General features: G+C 39.0%; 3 protein-coding genes, 1 long non-coding RNA gene and 1 other non-coding gene across 6 annotated transcripts; 1 reads left to right on the top strand and 4 right to left on the bottom strand.

Annotated features, from left to right (window-relative positions):
• Positions 1-2,666: 2,666 nt before the first annotated feature.
• On the bottom strand, positions 2,667-5,445 carry LOC131437306 (dipeptidyl peptidase 3). The gene is made up of 4 exons (XM_058606577.1): positions 5,004-5,445; positions 4,791-4,943; positions 3,810-4,704; positions 2,667-3,741 (listed from the first exon to the last, which is right to left on the bottom strand). Exons 1-4 carry the CDS (start codon positions 5,307-5,309, stop codon positions 2,744-2,746), a joined length of 2,352 nt encoding a protein of 783 aa, XP_058462560.1. The 5' UTR covers positions 5,310-5,445; the 3' UTR covers positions 2,667-2,743.
• A 5,485-nt stretch (positions 5,446-10,930) lies between these two features.
• LOC131437299 (zinc finger protein SNAI3-like) lies at positions 10,931-12,111 on the top strand. Its single transcript, XM_058606557.1, has 2 exons — positions 10,931-11,029; positions 11,096-12,111. Exons 1-2 carry the CDS (start codon positions 11,007-11,009, stop codon positions 12,033-12,035), a joined length of 963 nt encoding a protein of 320 aa, XP_058462540.1. The 5' UTR covers positions 10,931-11,006; the 3' UTR covers positions 12,036-12,111.
• On the bottom strand, positions 12,077-12,572 carry LOC131437301 (uncharacterized). The gene is made up of 2 exons (XR_009230746.1): positions 12,425-12,572; positions 12,077-12,364 (listed from the first exon to the last, which is right to left on the bottom strand). It is a non-coding gene; the product is annotated as an uncharacterized LOC131437301 (long non-coding RNA).
• Positions 12,573-12,822: 250 nt separating this feature from the next.
• Positions 12,823-14,082, bottom strand: LOC131437286 (uncharacterized). 2 transcript variants are annotated; one of them, XM_058606543.1, is made up of 2 exons: positions 13,934-14,082; positions 12,823-13,880 (listed from the first exon to the last, which is right to left on the bottom strand). In XM_058606543.1, the coding sequence occupies exon 2, from the start codon at positions 13,811-13,813 to the stop codon at positions 12,944-12,946; it is 870 nt and encodes a 289-aa protein (XP_058462526.1). In that variant the 5' UTR covers positions 13,814-13,880; positions 13,934-14,082; the 3' UTR covers positions 12,823-12,943. The 2 variants fall into 2 exon arrangements, with proteins under 2 accessions (XP_058462526.1, XP_058462519.1); XM_058606536.1 differs by having other exon boundaries at positions 13,938-14,082.
• A 4,009-nt stretch (positions 14,083-18,091) lies between these two features.
• On the bottom strand, positions 18,092-18,163 carry Trnah-gug (transfer RNA histidin (anticodon GUG)). Its single transcript has one exon. It is a non-coding gene; the product is annotated as a tRNA-His (tRNA).
• Positions 18,164-18,217: the final 54 nt, after the last annotated feature.

Below are 18,217 nucleotides of genomic sequence, written 5' to 3'. Positions count from 1 at the left end.
CAAAATGCCTTGTTTGATATTCCTTCGCTCTGTTTCTCTAGCGATACATAATGTAAACATAAAGCTTTTTTAGGTCGACGCGATTGATGCAAATGGTGCAGAATTGTCCGATGGCGGGCCGATCGAAGCGCTACAATCGGCCCTATATCGTGCTCAATCGGTCCGATAATCGGCCCGATGATCGGGCCGATGCGGGTCGACAACATCCACCGGGCAGGGTCTGTAAATCTGAAAAAAAAATCTGCAGTCAGCAAGTATGCCTTGCTGGCAGCAATTTCTCACAGTATTACACACAAAACTGACTTGGCGAGCAAAAAAAAAAGGCGGAAATTTCAAAAGTCTGTAAATATAGACGAAAGTCTGCGATAATTTCAAAAGTCTGCAAAAGTCTGCGAGAATTTCTAAAGTCTGCAAAAGTCTGCACAACAAAAAATGTCTGCAGCACTATACCCCAAATCTGCAGATTTACAGACAAATCTGCAGACCTGGCATCTCTGATGACAATACTACCCAGTGAAATTTGTAGACCCGCATCGGTCCGATCATCGGCCCGATTATCGGACCGATTGAGCACGATATGGGGCCGATCGTAGCGCTTCGATCGGCCCGTCATCGGACAATTCTGCACCATTTGCATCAACCGCGTCGACTTAAGAAAGCTTTATTTTTACATAATGTATCGCTAGAGAAACAGAGCGAAGGAAAATCAAACTAGGCATATTCGGGCCGCCGTCTCCCCGATTGTGTGTGAAGGAGTGTTAAACGCTGTTTTGTTTTGATCATAGAGGCTTTACCGTTAAGGTCATTCGCCTCTTAGGGCCAGAAAAACTCTTGCCCTATGTTCGGGGTTGGAAATCCAAACCCCGATATATCGCATCTCTCCTGAGTATCAGACATCCGCTCTCTGCTTTAGTACATCTTCACTCTTTTGTTCTACCGATACACTACGTAAGTTCGAAACGCAATCAAAAGCTTTCGTGCACGATGCGTCCGATGCTCGGATTTACTGGGTAGCAGAGGTTTATCCCACAGTAGCAGTGCTGTCAACTGTTTTTTCCAAAAATCTGTATTTGGCGAAAAAAACTATCTGTACAATATCTTTCTCGAAAAATCAAACATCAATTTAGTGCGAAAACTGATTTTGCGACTAAAAAAAAAAAAAAAAAAAGGTCGCTCGACCTGGTTTACCCCTATGGAATCCAACCAACACAAAAAATGAAAATCGGTATTTATCTGTATGAAAATTGAAATATCGGTATTTTGAGAGAGCATATCTGTATTCCTGTATCGAGTCCAAAAATCGGTATAGTTGGCAGCGCTGCACAGTAGAGAATGCGACAGCAGTGAAGAGGAAAAGCAAAGCGAAACGTCACAGCCAGCGCTGCCAACTATACCGATTTATCGGTATTTATACCGATTTTTGGACTCGATACAGGAATACAGATATGCTCTCTCAAAATACCGATATTTCAATTTTCATACAGATAAATACCGATTTTCAGTTTTTGTGTTGGATTCCATAGGGGTAAATCAGATCGAACGACCTTTTGTTTTGGTCGCAAAATCAGTTTCCGCACTAAATCGATGTTTGATTTTTCGAGAAAGATATTGTACAGATAGATTTTTCCGGTAAATACAGATTTTTGGAAAAAACAGTTGACAGCACTGGTCACAGCGATCCCAACTTGACAGCGATACACTTTCCTGCAGGGATTCCGAGAAAAACTTGACAGGTGTTCAAGAGAATGGCAACATTGGGACAACCCGATTTGGCCGAACAGTTAAAAAGACGAATCATCCAGATTTTGTATATTATTAATTAATTGAAAAAGGAAAGATGTAACAAGTGACATATTAGGACTCCCTTTAGAAATAAGTTTATCTTAAGCTAACCTTTGGTATACACACCTTGATCTAAATAAAGACAGTTCCTACACACGTCTTACATCAAACAGAGATAACAGATCTCACTCTAACTAATGGTTTTCGTACATGAAATGACTAATGGATTTGAGATGAATGGGGGTACCGTTACCCAATTTCTATCTCTTCTATTGGTCGATCGTTAGTCCTGAGCTGAAACGGTGGCCTTTATTACCGTTCTTGCATGCACTCACTCTTACATTTCATTCACACATCATCTCACCCATCAGGTCCCAAACGATACATCCTCACAATATAAACTGGATGAACATCGTTTGACAGCTATCAGTGGTTTGCTCATTGGTTCGGTCATTATTATTTTATTATATTCTACAATATTCTATTTCATTCCACAGTATTCCATGGTACACAAACCACCAATAAACGTCAAAGATGGATTCTATTTACCGTTCATTTATTGTCATCGTGTGAAACCCAATTGGGATACGTTTACTCTACTTAATTTTCACTTCACACTGGTAATAAGGGCCGGTAGTATGAAAATAAAACATAAAAAAGAGCTCAGTTAAGCCCTACCGGCCTCTCCAACCCCGGATGTTGGAGCGTAATGCAATCAACATCTTATTCAAGTCGTTCCATATATTATTCATTTAATTCAATTATGAAACTAAAAACTGTAACGCATATTTTTATCAAATTGTAACGCTAATTGATTGTATGTGATGATGTTTGCAATACCGTCAAGCCCACCAACCAAAGGGAGGGAAATTAAAAATCTAGAATTGATCTGATTCATTAGTACGAAAGCTTTTATTTGATTTCCAAAAATGTTAAATACATACACATGGTCTACAACGCCTCAGTTCAAATCCTGGAAGTATATTTTATCCTGCTCGTGGATCCGCTCGAGGGCTTGATCGATTTCCACTGTCGGGAACCGGTCCACCCAGGACTTGATGTATCCTTCGAAGCTGGACTCGTAGGTTTTCAGTTGTACTTTTCCATCCTCAGCCAGCTCCGTGTTTGCCTGAAGGAAAATCATACGTGGTTTCTTGTGCAGTAGCACAATATCACGCCATTTGGCCCACGGATGTGGTCCTTCCTCGTTGACCTCCGAATAATGGTTGTACATCTTAGTAGCCCCGACCACGTCGCCAGTAGATTTGTAATACTGGAGCTTCAGCAAAAATTGCTTGATCGCTTCTTTACCGACGGTTTCAATTTTGCTACGGTCAAATTTCAGCAGCAGGTTCTTGCCCGGCTCGGTTTCTTCCACGCTAACCAAACCTTCGCCGGCCTCCAGCAACACTTTCATAATCACGAACCGAGCCTGATAGTGAGCCTGCAGCCAGGCCTTTTGCGTCGGATTGTACAGCTCCACCGCAACACCGACCCCGCCCCACACCAGCAACAACCAATTGACGTAGATGATGTTCTCGATTTCCTGCTCGTCAGTGTGGCCGAAAATTTTCAGAATTTCCCGATTCAAACTCAAATACAACCCGACCGCTTCCGCACGACACTCCTCATAGCTCGAACTCAACGATTTAAACTTGGAATCGTACGTTTCACCAGGCTCATACCAGCTACCGACGGATTCTCCATCCAACGGACTTGTGACCTTCTTCGGGTCGAAATTGTACTCGCCTTTCTCATTTATCCGAAGCAATTTACCGCTGCCATGACCCAACAGCTCGTGCAGGCCAACCTGCACTTCAAACGAGGCCGCCTTGTAGCGTTTCAGCAAAGCCTGATCTTCCTCGGACAGAAACGGAATCGAGTCCGTTTTATTGGTGTTGGCAAGGACATTACCCAACGATACGTTCTTGAAGCCTTCATCTTGACGTATTTCGTCATCTGTGAAAATTGAAATTTTTATTTTGAAATGCTCGTTTCTGTGAGAACAAAAAAAAACCTCTACTCACAATTAGGAATGTTGATCCCGCAAGGCACACACGACCCGGCGAACGTCAGTATATCGAGTGAGGTAAAGTCCGGCTTCAGATAGCTGTCCTTCTCGTAATCCTCACCCCATGGAAGTAGCTGGATAAATTTCTCCGCGTTGTCGACCAACGTTCCGAACTTGGCCGACATCTCCTTGTTGACCATGGCAACAAAACCTTCGAATTCACCTCTCTGACCGGTTGGATCACGGTACGTTTCGATAAACCCAATGTAGGTCTCAATAACCGGACCTTTGTCCTTGATCCAATACCGGGAACCGTTCTTATGTGCCTCTAAGCTACCTTCGTTGAAGCTCCGAATGTACTGTTCGATCATTGCTTTCTGATTTTCATTGGCCGAGTGCTTGTTCGCCTCGATAAGATGCTCGGCGACCTTTTGCATCAGCTCACGGTAATCGCCCCGAGTAATTTTAAAAATACATCCCTTGTATTCCACAGGCGATTGTGTTATTCCTTCCTTATCTCCTCCTTCAGCGGAAGCAAGTTTAATGTTGTAAACCGACTTACCATCTTCGACGGTCTTGAAAGTCCGACAAATGTACGCCTCGAACTTGTTCTCCTTCATCCATTCGGCTATCAGTTCCGTATCCTGGCTAGTCACATTCGACGAAAAGTACGTCGTAATACCCTGATCGCACAGCCCCAGCGTCTTGGTCTGTTCCGTCAACAGAAAAATTGGCTTTCTGGTCTTTTCCCAAAGATCGCCAACTGTCTTCGCATCCTCCCGGTAAGCTTTCGAACTTTTGATTATCAAATCAAACTTACTCTCATCCAGATTGGGAACGATTTTACTGTCACCCATACCCTTATAGTTTCCGGCGTTGGCCAAAAAACCGCAAGCGTAAACCAAGAAAGCCTGTCGGAACGAAATCAAAATTATTACCATCATTAAAAGATAAGCACATCGTACAAAGTGATAAGATAATATCACCATAGACATACCGTGAACTCGTCCTCAACCACTCCGGCCTCCAGTGCAGCCGTCTTCAACTCCGCCGTTGTCTCCGCGAGGAACAAACGATGCAAAAGTGAAAAAATTAACGGTGATTCCGGGCTGGATTGAACTAGAGCGATGAGGCCACCGGTCCATGATGCCTAAAATGTCAATGACTTCAGCACACGACGAACAAAAAAAAACGAGTATACGTTGCATACCTGGCTAAAATAGTGCGCGTACAGCTTTTCTTTTTCGCTGAGCGCCTTGAACGCCGAAGCACAATCCAATTCCACAATTGGCTGCGAGTTTGGAAGAACATATTGGCTTTTGTCGACAATTGCAGCCATGTTAGTATATTTACGTGCTGCAGAACGTCTTTGAAAAGCGACGCAATTAACGAAAGATTGAGTGGATTTTGTACGGTTAATTTGCCACGATAACCTAACAAAGCCAGTGGAATGCAGAAGTGAATTCGATCGAATGAGTTGACGAAAAAGCCGGGCGTTCGAAATTAAGGTTGCCATGTTCCCAGATTTTGTTTTGGGGAAGTTTCAAATTTGTTTACCAGCTTTCCAAATGAATCTTCAACGGCTATCAGACATCACTTAGAGAAAGCTTATAATTTTTCATTTTGTAATATATTATTTTAATTGATGCTAACAAATTACACCAATATCTAATGATGTTTGATCGACACTTTCAAATCGGCAACAATGTCAGCCTGATTGATGTCATCTTATGCACTGAGATAAAATTAACAATTATTATTTAGCATAAAGGACTATTCACACATTTCAGTTCCGTGACGGTTCAGTGAAAGTGCCTTCAGTGCGCCGTCAGTGTTCTTTTTTTGTCGGAATCCTTCCGTTCCGTTTCCGTGCCGCTTCCGTTCTGGCACAGCAAATGCAGTGACATACCGACTTCAGTGAAAATAAAAAAATATCGGTGACGACGAATTTGAGTTTGCCGGAAGGACGCTACACTGACGACGAGCTACGCTGAAACGGCACGGTGCCTGATAGGTATGAATGCGCGTATAGAAAACAAATGAAATAATATAAGTATCCGTGAACGATGTCGTACCGGCACTGAACCGGACCATGTATGTGTGAATAGTCCTAAGAAAAGCAGAATTGAATAAAGGACTATTCACACATATCCGATCCGGTTCGGTGCCGGCACGAACTACTGAGCCGTCACGGAACTGAACCAGAACGGAAATGTGTAAATAGTTGTTAAATAATTTAGCCAATTCATCTGCTATCGCTGCGTTGCTAAAAAGGTGTTGGTCATAATTTCCAGATTTTGCTTAAAGATTTGAAAGAAAATCTGTTTATGTTTATATATTTTTATCAGGAATCGAAAGCTAACATACAAAAACATGTGAACATTGATTAAAAAAATCGATCATTAATATTTCAGCTCCATAAAACATTAAAAATATTATTAAGGAGACAAGTTAGCCTATTGGTTTTATCGTCAAATTAAAAATTAAAGGATTTGCTTTTTAACTACGAAAGTTCCCGAATGAAAACTATTGTAGAAAAATAATACGATTTGCTGTTACAAAACCTTCCACAATTTTGCTTTGACCATTGAGAAATATTTTAATGTATTGTTATACACTATTCAATTAATTGTGAACATGCTTTTTACAATAGAATGTATAGGATGTTAGGTATCGTAACAACTCAAATCATAAAATTTTCTCATACATGTTTTCTTGGAAAACAATCAAATGTACAGTAACAATCAATGTACACTAACAATCAAATGTACAGCATCACGTGTACAATGTTCAATTGTAGAATCGAAGAAACAATATTTTTTGAATGGTTGGAAATGAAAAAAATCTTGTCAAGATACAATAAAATGTATTGTAACCCATAGATCTAATAGTGAATCAATTGATTATGCTGTAAAATCAATGGTTATTTTTTTACGGGTTGTCTTTTATCTAGAATTCATGTTGAAATAAATTAAGTCCACAACAATAGCACAACTATGTAATCTGAGAAAATTATTAACGTTTGAATTACTACGTAACAAACGACCGATCGAATTGGACTAAAAACAGATAGGCAATCTTACTAGCCAGAATTGAAAGCAAAATCAAAATAGTACATTCGGATGCAGAACTAGACTAAATGTACTGGTATATTTCATTGTCAGTGATATATTTCAACGGACATTAGGAATCCTTCCAAATCAGTACTCGAGCATACGATATCTGACTATGGTATTCTGAACCGCCGATCTGAGTTAGACAAAAATTAAGTAGCAAATAACATAAATCCGTTTATAACTACACTTCTAAGTTTTTCTTCATAAAGAAATAATTTCGTTTTACATTCAACTAGAGAAAAGTTGGAACATAAAAACATACAATTCGGCAAATAAAACTTGTTACTTAGCTGTTAATCATTTCTCTCAATTAAGATATAAGCCGTTGACATAAAGATATAAGTGGATATATCATCTCTAGTTTTCATTCATAACGAATAACAAGCATTTCGAATAAATTCGATGTTGTGAAAGTCCTACCGCGTCATCTCTAAGCGCATTTACAAAGTCAACTCACCTGACTACTGCACTATCTGGTTACTTCGTCCTATTCGAGTGACTTGAATGCGTGAACCGGGGAGGTTAATCGTTTCTTTCATTCGTTTGATGTTTTATAATGCCCCGAATTCACTGAAAATCAAAGCCGTTGCCGACAAAATTATTAAAAAGTTGAATTTCTTTGATGGAAACAAATAAACTTATTCAACTGCAAAATAAATTTCCATACTCAGTTACGCTAAATCACAAAATCAAATACATTTGTCAATCATTAACTGGTATTTTGTCACATACGGAATGTTCCACTACACTGAAACTCGACAATAACAATATAGATGCGTTTAATGACCACTCGAAATAATCAACGCAAATGAATTACATAGTCGGTTGATAAACACTATACGATAATGTTGTTACTAAATTAATTCTGTTGTTATGAACACATTGGACAGTGTTTTCAAACTGTCTATAGCTAACTATGTATTAATTCATAGTAACATGATATTATATTGTGAATGTATTTCGCTTCCCAAATGTCTCATGTTCGTGGGCAGTATTACATTACTTGAAATTATGATTACAACTATTTTTTTCCTGTTTTTGTGATGACAATCATTGTCAGAATGACCATGCTAGAAAAGTTTTACATCCCAATAGTTTAGTCGAGTTGTAGTCATTATTATCTAATACTTCGAACAAAACAGATGGTAAATAGTCTATTATCATTATTGAGGTAGAGAGCAGAGAAATTTAACACCAGATTCATAGCAACAATTCTATGTGGAGCAGCTTTAAACTGAAAGTCTATTTTATTTAGGTTATGGTGCACAATATGCTCACAGTTTCCAACGAGTTCTTTCGGTATTTCAGTTTCAAGTGAATACGACCGTCCCACGACAAAAGGGCCTAACTGAAAATAACCGAACTGATTTTATATTTGACGCTTCACTCTTCGCAAAACTTTCAAAGTAAAACCACAGACTAACAGACAGGACACTCAAATTAGATTCGTCAATCATTTTAACGGTCATTTCGAATATTCCTTTATTTGGGACAGTACTCACCTGTGTCATGATGGCGCCACGTTACCCTATCAAAAATATCCTTTCTGTCATCTAGACTGTGTTTATTTTTCTCATTTACCAACAGAGTTGCCATTCATACAGAATTACCTGTAATGTATTGATTTGTCTACGTCCATGCGAATTTCATGCAGGATACAGATTTAATACATATTGCCAAAACTATATACATAATTGTGCTACTTCTCATCCTCCAACGCAGTACAAAATCGAACCCGTTTTGTTACAATATTTACTTGCTTCTGGTCTACCGCCACTTAATTTCGGATGAAAATTCCCAACACAATAAAAAATAATCTAGATGAGCAACGTTGAGAAAAATAAATGGTTACCTTCCAACATCGCTGAAAAAGTTAAGTATATTATCAACGTAATCCAATAATTTATTGTGATGATTCATTTTCAAATATTATGATGAAATCAGGCATCCCTGCAAGCAGCTGATCGGTGTTGACAAACGAGGGGAAACCAACTAGTAAAAAAACTTTCACATAACACAAGGGGTGTACCGATAGTAAATAGTTCGCGCAGTACAATATAGGTGGAACTAGTGAATCACGAAAAATTATTTTGATAAGAATTTACTCATACTGTCATGTCTGTTAGTCTGTGGTAAAACTACAAGCTTTCGATTTATACTGGAAAGTTTAGAGAATTTGCAATAATGGCTCCGTAATAATCAAAAGAGAAAGTAAACAAAGAGAGGCTCTCATTTGCAGTTAGGCCCTTTTGTCGTGGGACTATCGAATAGTTTAATGACCATGCGAAGTGGTATGCGAAATGAAAATAATTCAACACTGTCATCCCTTTCGAGTGACCCCTCGATATAACGATGATATTCACAATGTAAAATACACTGGTGGCGTGATAAGACAGTTTTGGTTTGGTAATTTTCTTACGAAATTAAGTATGGCGCGCCGGGATTCAAGCATGTAAACATAAACAAACGACCAGTTCAGATCGGGATTTCACTACTAAGTTACTCCAGTTGTCGCGCAGCTTGGCGAATTTTTTGCACTAATTGAAAATCTTTACATTTTTTTTCTTCAAGGGCATGCAAGGCAACGTCGAAATATAGAAAATTGTGCACACATCCGATTCTGTTCATTCCGTTGGAGGAAGGATTTGGCGGATCGCACTGTGGAATCTATTACAGTTATCATGGATAATGGAGTGATTGTGCTGTGGGAGACATTTTTTGGCTGGTGATGCTCTAAATGATTCCGAATTGGGTGAATAAAATGTTGTACTTATTGATAATTTTATTTGATACACAATGGAGACCACACCAAATACAATTGACCACACGTTGATTGTCGCTTAACTGATCGGTTAACCGATAATGAATACATCTTGGTTTTACAGTTCCTAATCGATCAAACAATATCTGCCTGTAGCTCTTCATACTCTTAAGTATGGTTTTATTTGACTTATTATATTTTTTTCTGACGCAGTTTATTGTCATCTTTTCAGCGTTCTCACCAAATAAGTATTCGGCAAAAATGATGTTTTATCAACACCGCAAGGAGACATCGATCCATCGTGAAACAGCGAAGATGACAAAATGAAATCATTTCAGACTACCGATGTTCATATGGAGGTCGAGCGAATCGATCCATTTTTTCGCTCGAATTACACCGTCGGTGGAGAATGTTACCAGCCAAAGTTTGAGATTCCGAATGTTTACTGGGTGCATCCGTTCGAGGTTAACTACGAGCGAGTTGGTCATACGCTGCTCTACTCTACGATACAGGCTTCAGTACGCCCGTTAACTCACACACAGAACGAAAGTTTCATTTCAAGTTTCTATCCGTAGTACGGAAGTACTTTTTTAATAATGGTCGACGTGTTTCTGATCTTGTTATTTTTTTTACAGAAGGAAGGTGCTGTGACCACTAAGTCTGGCTAGATCAATGCCATTTGCTTCTACCAAATCCGTTTCGGAAAAATTTGTCTTTGAATCGAAGGTTGAGCTAAAATCAGTGTACTCATTACGTGTGATGATTGAAAATATTGAACTTACCATGCTTTTCTAAGACCCGACATTGAAAACCGCAAAATTTAAGCTGCATTTCGCTCGACTGATAATCTTTGGTCCCGAAATGTGTAGAAGATACGCGCCAGTTCTTTACACTATTGTACTCTAATCCGCAAAAAATATACCACTTTTTTCTAATAACCGGGTTCTTCCATGCTCGATGGTATGAAATAGACAGATTATTTCCTCTAATTCGACGATTGAAACATCCCGGAACAAAACACCGCATTTTACTGTAAACATTTTCACAAACAGAATCAATTCTAAATATTTTCATAAAAGCAACTCCCGGAACGTCATTTGTTTATGTTTTTTCCTCTTCCCGTCTCTCTGTTATTCCAAAATAAAATGACAACCGCACTAACACATAGAAAAACGTGATCACCAGGTATTTTACACCGTGGATGATATTCTTTCGAAGATGGTTAACCCAAATCGAGATACTTTTTAATAGCCGTAGCATGTTCGAAACGCCACCTTCAGGTAAACAAACGCGAGTGTGACGTTTCGGAGTAAAAGCCAAAAGTGTTACCTGTAAAATGGACGCTTCAAAACATGGGTTGTGAGTTTTTCTCCTAAATTTACTAATTGCTTGAATTTTGATCTGTAATTTGTTTTCCTCATACAGGCCATACACTGGGAACGCATCTTTCTGCCGATTGTGCCTCAAGACGAACTCGATCGAATTGCATGTTCAATCTCCCGAGGAAGCCAACGAACCACTGCTCAATATCATCAGCGAATGTCTTGGAATATGGCTAACCGTGACGGAAGACTTCCCTTTCGGTATATGTCACGAATGTTGTATGTCGCTGGAAGCGATTCGTCAGTTTCGCTACAACTGTCAACAGTGCGATTTGTATTTGAAAAGTCAACGCTCTTCGGCGGAACCAGGACTTGCAGCACCGGCAGATTCCGATTCTTCCGTAGAGCGCAAACCGGTTATAGAAGATCATCGATACCTGAATCCCCAACCGAATGTCATCGTGCTGCAGGATGTGAAAATAGAGGCACCATCCGGAAATGTGACTGATTTCAACAACAGCAATATAAGTCTTGTACCTGCTCAGTATTACGAACCACCGGCGCAGGAGCCATCGGGTGCAATGCCGACGACGGCGCCGGCCGCTCCATTGAAAAAATTCGACTGTCCCGAGTGCGGTAAGCAGCTGTATAGCTCCCGCATGCTGTCCCAGCATGTGGTCCGAGAACACCGACTCTGTCACGAGTGCCGCTCGTGTGGAATGGCATACAACAGTCCGGAAAAGCTGGAAACACACGTAGCAACCTGCACCGGTCGACCGTCGAGGTTCATGTGTAACCAATGCCCGAGCGGGAAAGTTTTCTCGACCGCTATCAGTCTGTCGGTGCACCTGTACTACGCCCACGACAGTTTGCAGTCGGTCGTTTACCGGTGCGAGTCCTGCAAGAAGAACTTCAAAAACCGAACGGGTCTCAAGTATCACTACAAGACTGGTCACGGCTGTACGATGGTGGAATGCGAAATCTGCCGGAGGCCGTTTCCCACCGAGGAGAGTCTGTACTATCACAAACTGGTGGAACATTGAGGCGGTTGTTTGTTTATTTTATTTTTTAATGCATGCTTCCGTTTTAATAAAGACGTTTCAAATTATATTTAAATAAGTTGTATAACTGATTTTTTAAATGAATAGAAAAACTTCACGATTAAGATTGGGGCTTTTGTTTGGCAAAACGCAATTCGTCACTGTCGTCGACGTTTTTCGCCGAAGCTGCCATCATTTTTTCTCGAATTTCCAACGGTAGTCCAATCGTGCAATTGACCAGTTTTGGTGACTCCGGATTGGGAACCAGTTTTGGCACTATATTCGATGCTGGTTGGGATGTCAACCGTGAGAGAGTTTGAGTTATGGATGACCTGCAACGATTGCTGATAGAATGGTGTTTCAATTCTAACGGTTTTCGAAATAGGACTTACATTTCCGAGAGAGTCTCTAGCAGATCTGAAACGTAATTATAAACTGACTGCAAAATTATTTTCGCGTTTCTTCAACTAGTGTCTCTTAAATACAGTGCTTCCGAAAAATCAACCCAAGCTGAATAAACAGATCCGGCTGATTCACATGACATACGAAGTCGAAAACAAAGCGGCTGAATTCTTCAAACTTTGTTTACTCTGTTTAAAAAAAAAACATTGTTATTGAGTAATTCCAAGTGACGCATCGGGAACTTTATCCAAACGGAAAATAGAACGTTGTGTGAATTGGGTATTTCTGCCTCGTTGAGTCGTGCGACCGGTGCTGAGTAGTATCAAGCGAAAACAGTAAAGATTTGATAAAACAACACAGTAATGTTTTCAGTTTTTTTTTATTTAAAAATTAAATTAAACAAGTACACGTACAGTACATGTACACCCGGAATATTATACAACCAATAAAGAAGCAACACTTTATTATATTTCCAAGTACGCAGGAACACACACACACGCCAATAAATCCTACTTCAAACATCTGTTCCATTCGGCGGATGCTTTTTTACCGAGAGGTTTCCCGTGAACCTGCGCCCGGTGAACGATGTACAGCCCCAAACTGTAGAACCTGGCAGGACATAAATTACAGGTATGACGGCTGGATGAATTTTTGTATTTCGTAACCACCGGTCCTGAATATAGGTTCATTTGTTTTCTTAGTTCCTTCGGAGAAATCGGTACAATTTTGGCCGGTACCGGTGGGTCTGTTGACCGGTCCTTTCCGGTCTTGGCCTTGGCCTTGGCGGCTTGTTGTTTCTTGATGTGGCACTCGAGCAGGTGTCGGGTTAGGAACCCTTTGAATGAAAACGGTCGCCCGCAGTAGTCACAGGTGTACTCCGGTGGCGGAGGACCTTTCGGTGGTTTGCGAACGTTTCGTCCGTTTGCATGTACAATCCGTATCTTGACGTTATGCTGTTTCGGTGCCACTGGCTGACTTGCCGGTGATTCCAGATCCAGAACCCCTTGCGCTGAAACGCACTCTGAATTATTATCGGTTTCTATGGTAATTTCCTGTTCAGAGTTGTTGACAAAATTAGACAGCGATGTTGACGCTAGCTCGGACGTTTGTTCGTTGACAGTTTCATGAGAGGGACTCAGTGGTTCGACCTTTATTTCCTCCCCTATTCCAAATTCCATAAAATCAGACAGATTGACGGGTCCCAGTCGACTTTTCCGAAGAGCAAGATCGCAGTCTTTTGAACGTTCACGGAATGCTTCAAACGCTTCCAACGAAGCGGAACAAAATCGACAGATAGTGCAGGGGAAATCTTCTTCTGGTACAAGCCACAAACCGAGACATTCATTGATCTGATCCACTACCGGATGCTGATATGACATCAGTACCCATTTCAGGTGCTGCTGGGAGAAACACAACCGACAGTAGCCAGTCGGTTCGATCTCAGGACTGCAAAAATTCAATTTGTTTAAAAAATAACAAAATTTAGATCTATTCAATACCTACACTTGCATTTTGCTGCCTGTTTCAAACACTGGGCTATAACTTTAACTTAACGTAACGTACAAACTGGATTATTTTCCAGAATAGAGATTAGTGTTTCCCGAAACATAAAATAAATAGAAATAAAATTTCCAATGCCTAACTTGAACACAGGGATGCCAGATTAACATTTTAACGGTTGCAAAATTCATGCTTTAAGCTGATATGTTATTTAAATTTGAGAACAAAACAAAAACTTGAAGATCGCTAAACTTTAACAAAAGTTTTTTTTATTTTGTTGGTAAATTGCGAATCTGAAAAACTTGCCCGATCGCATATAATCAGCGGAATAGGTGGAAAATTTACAAACAATGCTCAAAAGTGGCATCCCTGATCTGGACACATCTGCTACAGATACACGATTATTTTCCACTAGTCATTTTCATGAACAAAAATTTCAGCAAAATTTAGGTAAACGATAGGGATGTTCAAAGCAGTTCGGTATCAACCTCCGAAAACAAACCGAATGGGTGAGAAATTTTTATTAGAAGTTCCATCTAGAAATCATAAATTGGAGCGTACTCCAATTCTGTATTCGATTCCGAATGAAATTTCGCCAGCAATCAATTGGTTTGTTTGTGATTTACTCAAAATTCTGGGTTTAAGTGGATATTGAGACAAATACAAATAAAAATAATAATCACCCTTATTCTAGTTTGCGATACGTTCGAAAGTATGTCAAATTCGTATTACCGATTATGTTCGAATTCATCCCACTTTTAAACATTGTATATGCATCAGAACAACGCCTATCCAACTTTAAACCATCGGTTCTGGTACAGACTTAAGTTGCAATGGAAAATTGTTTGACACTATTTGTTATTTGACTTGTTTTTTTTTCGCTGATTTTGTATCATCATGCTTGTTTACGTGTGACTATTTGACAAACACATACTTTTGAACGAGTGCGAACAAGCCAATTTTGTTTTTACTCAAATGGGTACGAACGTAATTCCTGTGAAAAAGAAGTGGCATCGCAGGTAATTTTTAGGAAGATTCCAAGCATCAAAGAAGGTACGAATGCAACATAATAAAAAAATATCGAGATATCAAGATCAATTTATTCAAGTTGGTAAATAAAATTTTGAAATTAAACTTTGTGCAACATAAAAAAAGTATTGAAAATAGCAGACCGATCAGTAGTATCTCGAAAAATATGTTGCATTATTCTTCCGCTTTTGTTTTCGATCGTCCACATATTGATTACATTGGTAAAGGTATGCATTTAATATAAAATAAAGCATGTATACCCATGGCGTTTTTTTTTCATAAAGTACATAATAGTAAAATTTGATGTGTAAAATCTTTTAACCGCGCATATATCTCGGTTAATTTTTCAAAAGGGCGTATAAGCAAGTGGCAGTTTCTCTTTGTTTACTTTCTCTTCTATTAATTACCAAGCGGTTTCCACGTTTATCACTCAACTCTTTGCATGAAATGATATCCCGAAACTTTCGACTTTCAAACAGAATAGTGATATCAAAGAAAATCTTTTTAATCACATGACAATAATCGAAAGAGAGAGTGATTAAAAAGAAACTGTCACTTGCTTATACGCCCTTTTGAAAAATTAACCGAGATATTCGAAGACTCTCAGAAATTCTTACATTCTAAAAGAAATTTGGTGGAAATCTGTTTTCAATGTATTCGAACGGCTGATTCGCAACATTAAACTGACGAATCCAAACCACGGTATTTCGTAAATATGCATGTTCCAAATCCCCGACCTGGAAGGAAGTAGAGACCATGTATGTGCTTTTGATGATTTCTTTTGTTGGCAGACTTTGAAGTTTTGTTAACTTTTTTTTACAGATTTTTGAAGTTTCTATAGACAAACGTTCAATTTACATACTTTTAAAATTGCGTTGAGCTTTTTGCCTTTTTTCTTGTCATACTTACAAAATTTAAGACTAGAATTAAAAAATTTCTGATAACCAAATGCACTACATTTTTCGTGGTAACTCTGCCACGAATTCGTGACGTAGAAGGCTTTTGCTTCCCAGTTCAGAGAGAATCGATTATTTCAATTCCAGATTCAAAAGAGATCGTTATTCAAAAACATATGAAAAGACATTTTGAATTAGTCATTAATGTATACCTGATTCTGTACTTGGATCGAATTAGGGTAACAGAGGTATTTTGGCCCACCTTAGGATTGATTTTATTTTGGCCCACTTCATAAAAATATCCACCAAATATTGTAATATCTTTAAAAACCCCTACCGCAATAGGTAATTTAATGTGATTAGCTTCAAATTGATGCAAAATGAGTTACTTAACATCGATAAAATCCGATTAAATCGATAAAGTTTGTTAGGTGGGCCAAAATATATGAAGTGGCCAAAATACCTCTGTTACCCTATTCGAATTGAAATACAGAACAAAATATTACGAACAATCTGTTAGATGCAGAATGTGTTTTATAACAATAATTGGAAAATATCAAACTTAAAATTAGTTATTATGGCTACCCTGTCCCTAATGACAGTTTTCTGCGCCTGGCAAACGAGCAGAGATGCCAGGTCTGCTAATCTGCATATTTCTTATGAAACGCTGCAGACATGTTTTGTTAATTTTCACAGACTTTCGTCAAAATTAACAGACTTTCCAGTTGGCCCCGCTGTTTTTTTTGCTCGCCAAGCAGAGATGCCAGATATTTTCATAGAAGATTAAAAATCTGTATTTATCTGTATTCACTAATAAAACGAAATTTCTACAATAAAATGATATTTAAAGATGTTATACCAATAGATTTTTGTTATAGAATGGTAGATTCAATGAACATTTCTTCATATATTTGTCCGTAATTGACGCACCCACAAGAACATTTAACGACGGAATTTAATAGTTTTTGTTATCAACCACAATTGAATTGTAATTTCATATACTTTTTTTCGTTTGAAAATAATGATTTTAAAATTCAATTCAAGTCAGGTCATATAGTTTCTGTCTGAAAAAAGTTTCACGATGCCATGACTTCCTTGAACATCAGTTCAAATTGGTGTAAAATTATAATATAAATGTATTTCAGTGTTCGTCATCGAATAGCTACACGGAAGATTTCCATTTTAATATGTGCAATCAAACACTAATAGATAGCTCAGCTGGAAAGGTTTCATTATTTCTTGCTTCTTTTTGAGGTATTTGTACAAATCTGTATTAAATTTGGGAAATCTGTATAAAATCTGTACATTGTATTAAATCTGTATGCGCATGTAAAAATCTGTATAATACAGATAAAGGACTATTCACACATATCCGGTCCGGTTCAGTGCCGGCGCGACACCGTGCACGGATACTGATATTATTTCATTCGTTTTCTATGCGCGCATTTACACCTATCCGGCACCGTGCCGTTTCAGTGCAGCTCGCCGTCAGTGTAGCGTCCGTCCGGCCAACTCAAATTCGTCGTCACCGATATTTTTTATTTTCACTGAAGTCGGTATGTAATTCCATTGGCTGTGCCGGAACGGAAACAGCACGGAAACGGAACGGAAGGGTTCCGATAAAAAAAGAACACTGACGGCGCACTGAAGGCACTTTCACTGAACCGTCACGGAACTGAAATGTGTGAATAGTCCTTTATCTGTAAATCTGCAGATTTCGGGTACAGTGCTGCAGATATTTTTTGTTGTGCAGACTTTTGAAAATCGAAATTTTGCTCGCCAAGTCAGTTTTGCGTGTCATACTTAATAGAGAAATTGCTGCCAGCAAGGCATGCTTGCTGACTGCAGATTTTTTTTCACATTTACAGACTTTTAAAACCCTGTCTGCAGATAATTGAAATTTTCACCTGTCATCTCTAGTTGTACTTTATAACGAAATGCAAAGCCGCAGACATTTTTCGAATCCACAGACTTTTGCATCTTTGTCTGAAGACATTTTAAATTTTTACCTAGCATCTCTGCTGCCAAACGAGGTTCAGTCTGCGCATTTTTAGTCGTGTTAAAATGATTGATTAAAGCAAAACAATTCATTGATAACTGATTTGAAACTAAATATTGTAGATTCTTTCATGAAGTACGTTAAAGAATTAGAGCTGCTGAGTAGTTTTTAGTTGAAGATTTGAAAACAAAAAAAATTACTCTCATCCGTGACAGTGTGATATTATTGCACACTGCCGTGACCAGGATTCGAACCTGGGTTACTACGGCCACAACGTAGGGTCCTAACCACTAGACGATCACGGCTATCGAGAGTGATGGTGAATGGCGGGGTGAGAAGTGCTACAGGCAGCACAATAG

The sequence above is a fragment of the Malaya genurostris genome, chromosome 1, assembly GCF_030247185.1.
Source record: "Malaya genurostris strain Urasoe2022 chromosome 1, Malgen_1.1, whole genome shotgun sequence".
Lineage (NCBI taxonomy): Eukaryota > Metazoa > Arthropoda > Insecta > Diptera > Culicidae > Malaya > Malaya genurostris.
Note: the sequence above shows the minus strand (reverse complement) of the source record. Positions and strands in the feature narration are given on the sequence as shown.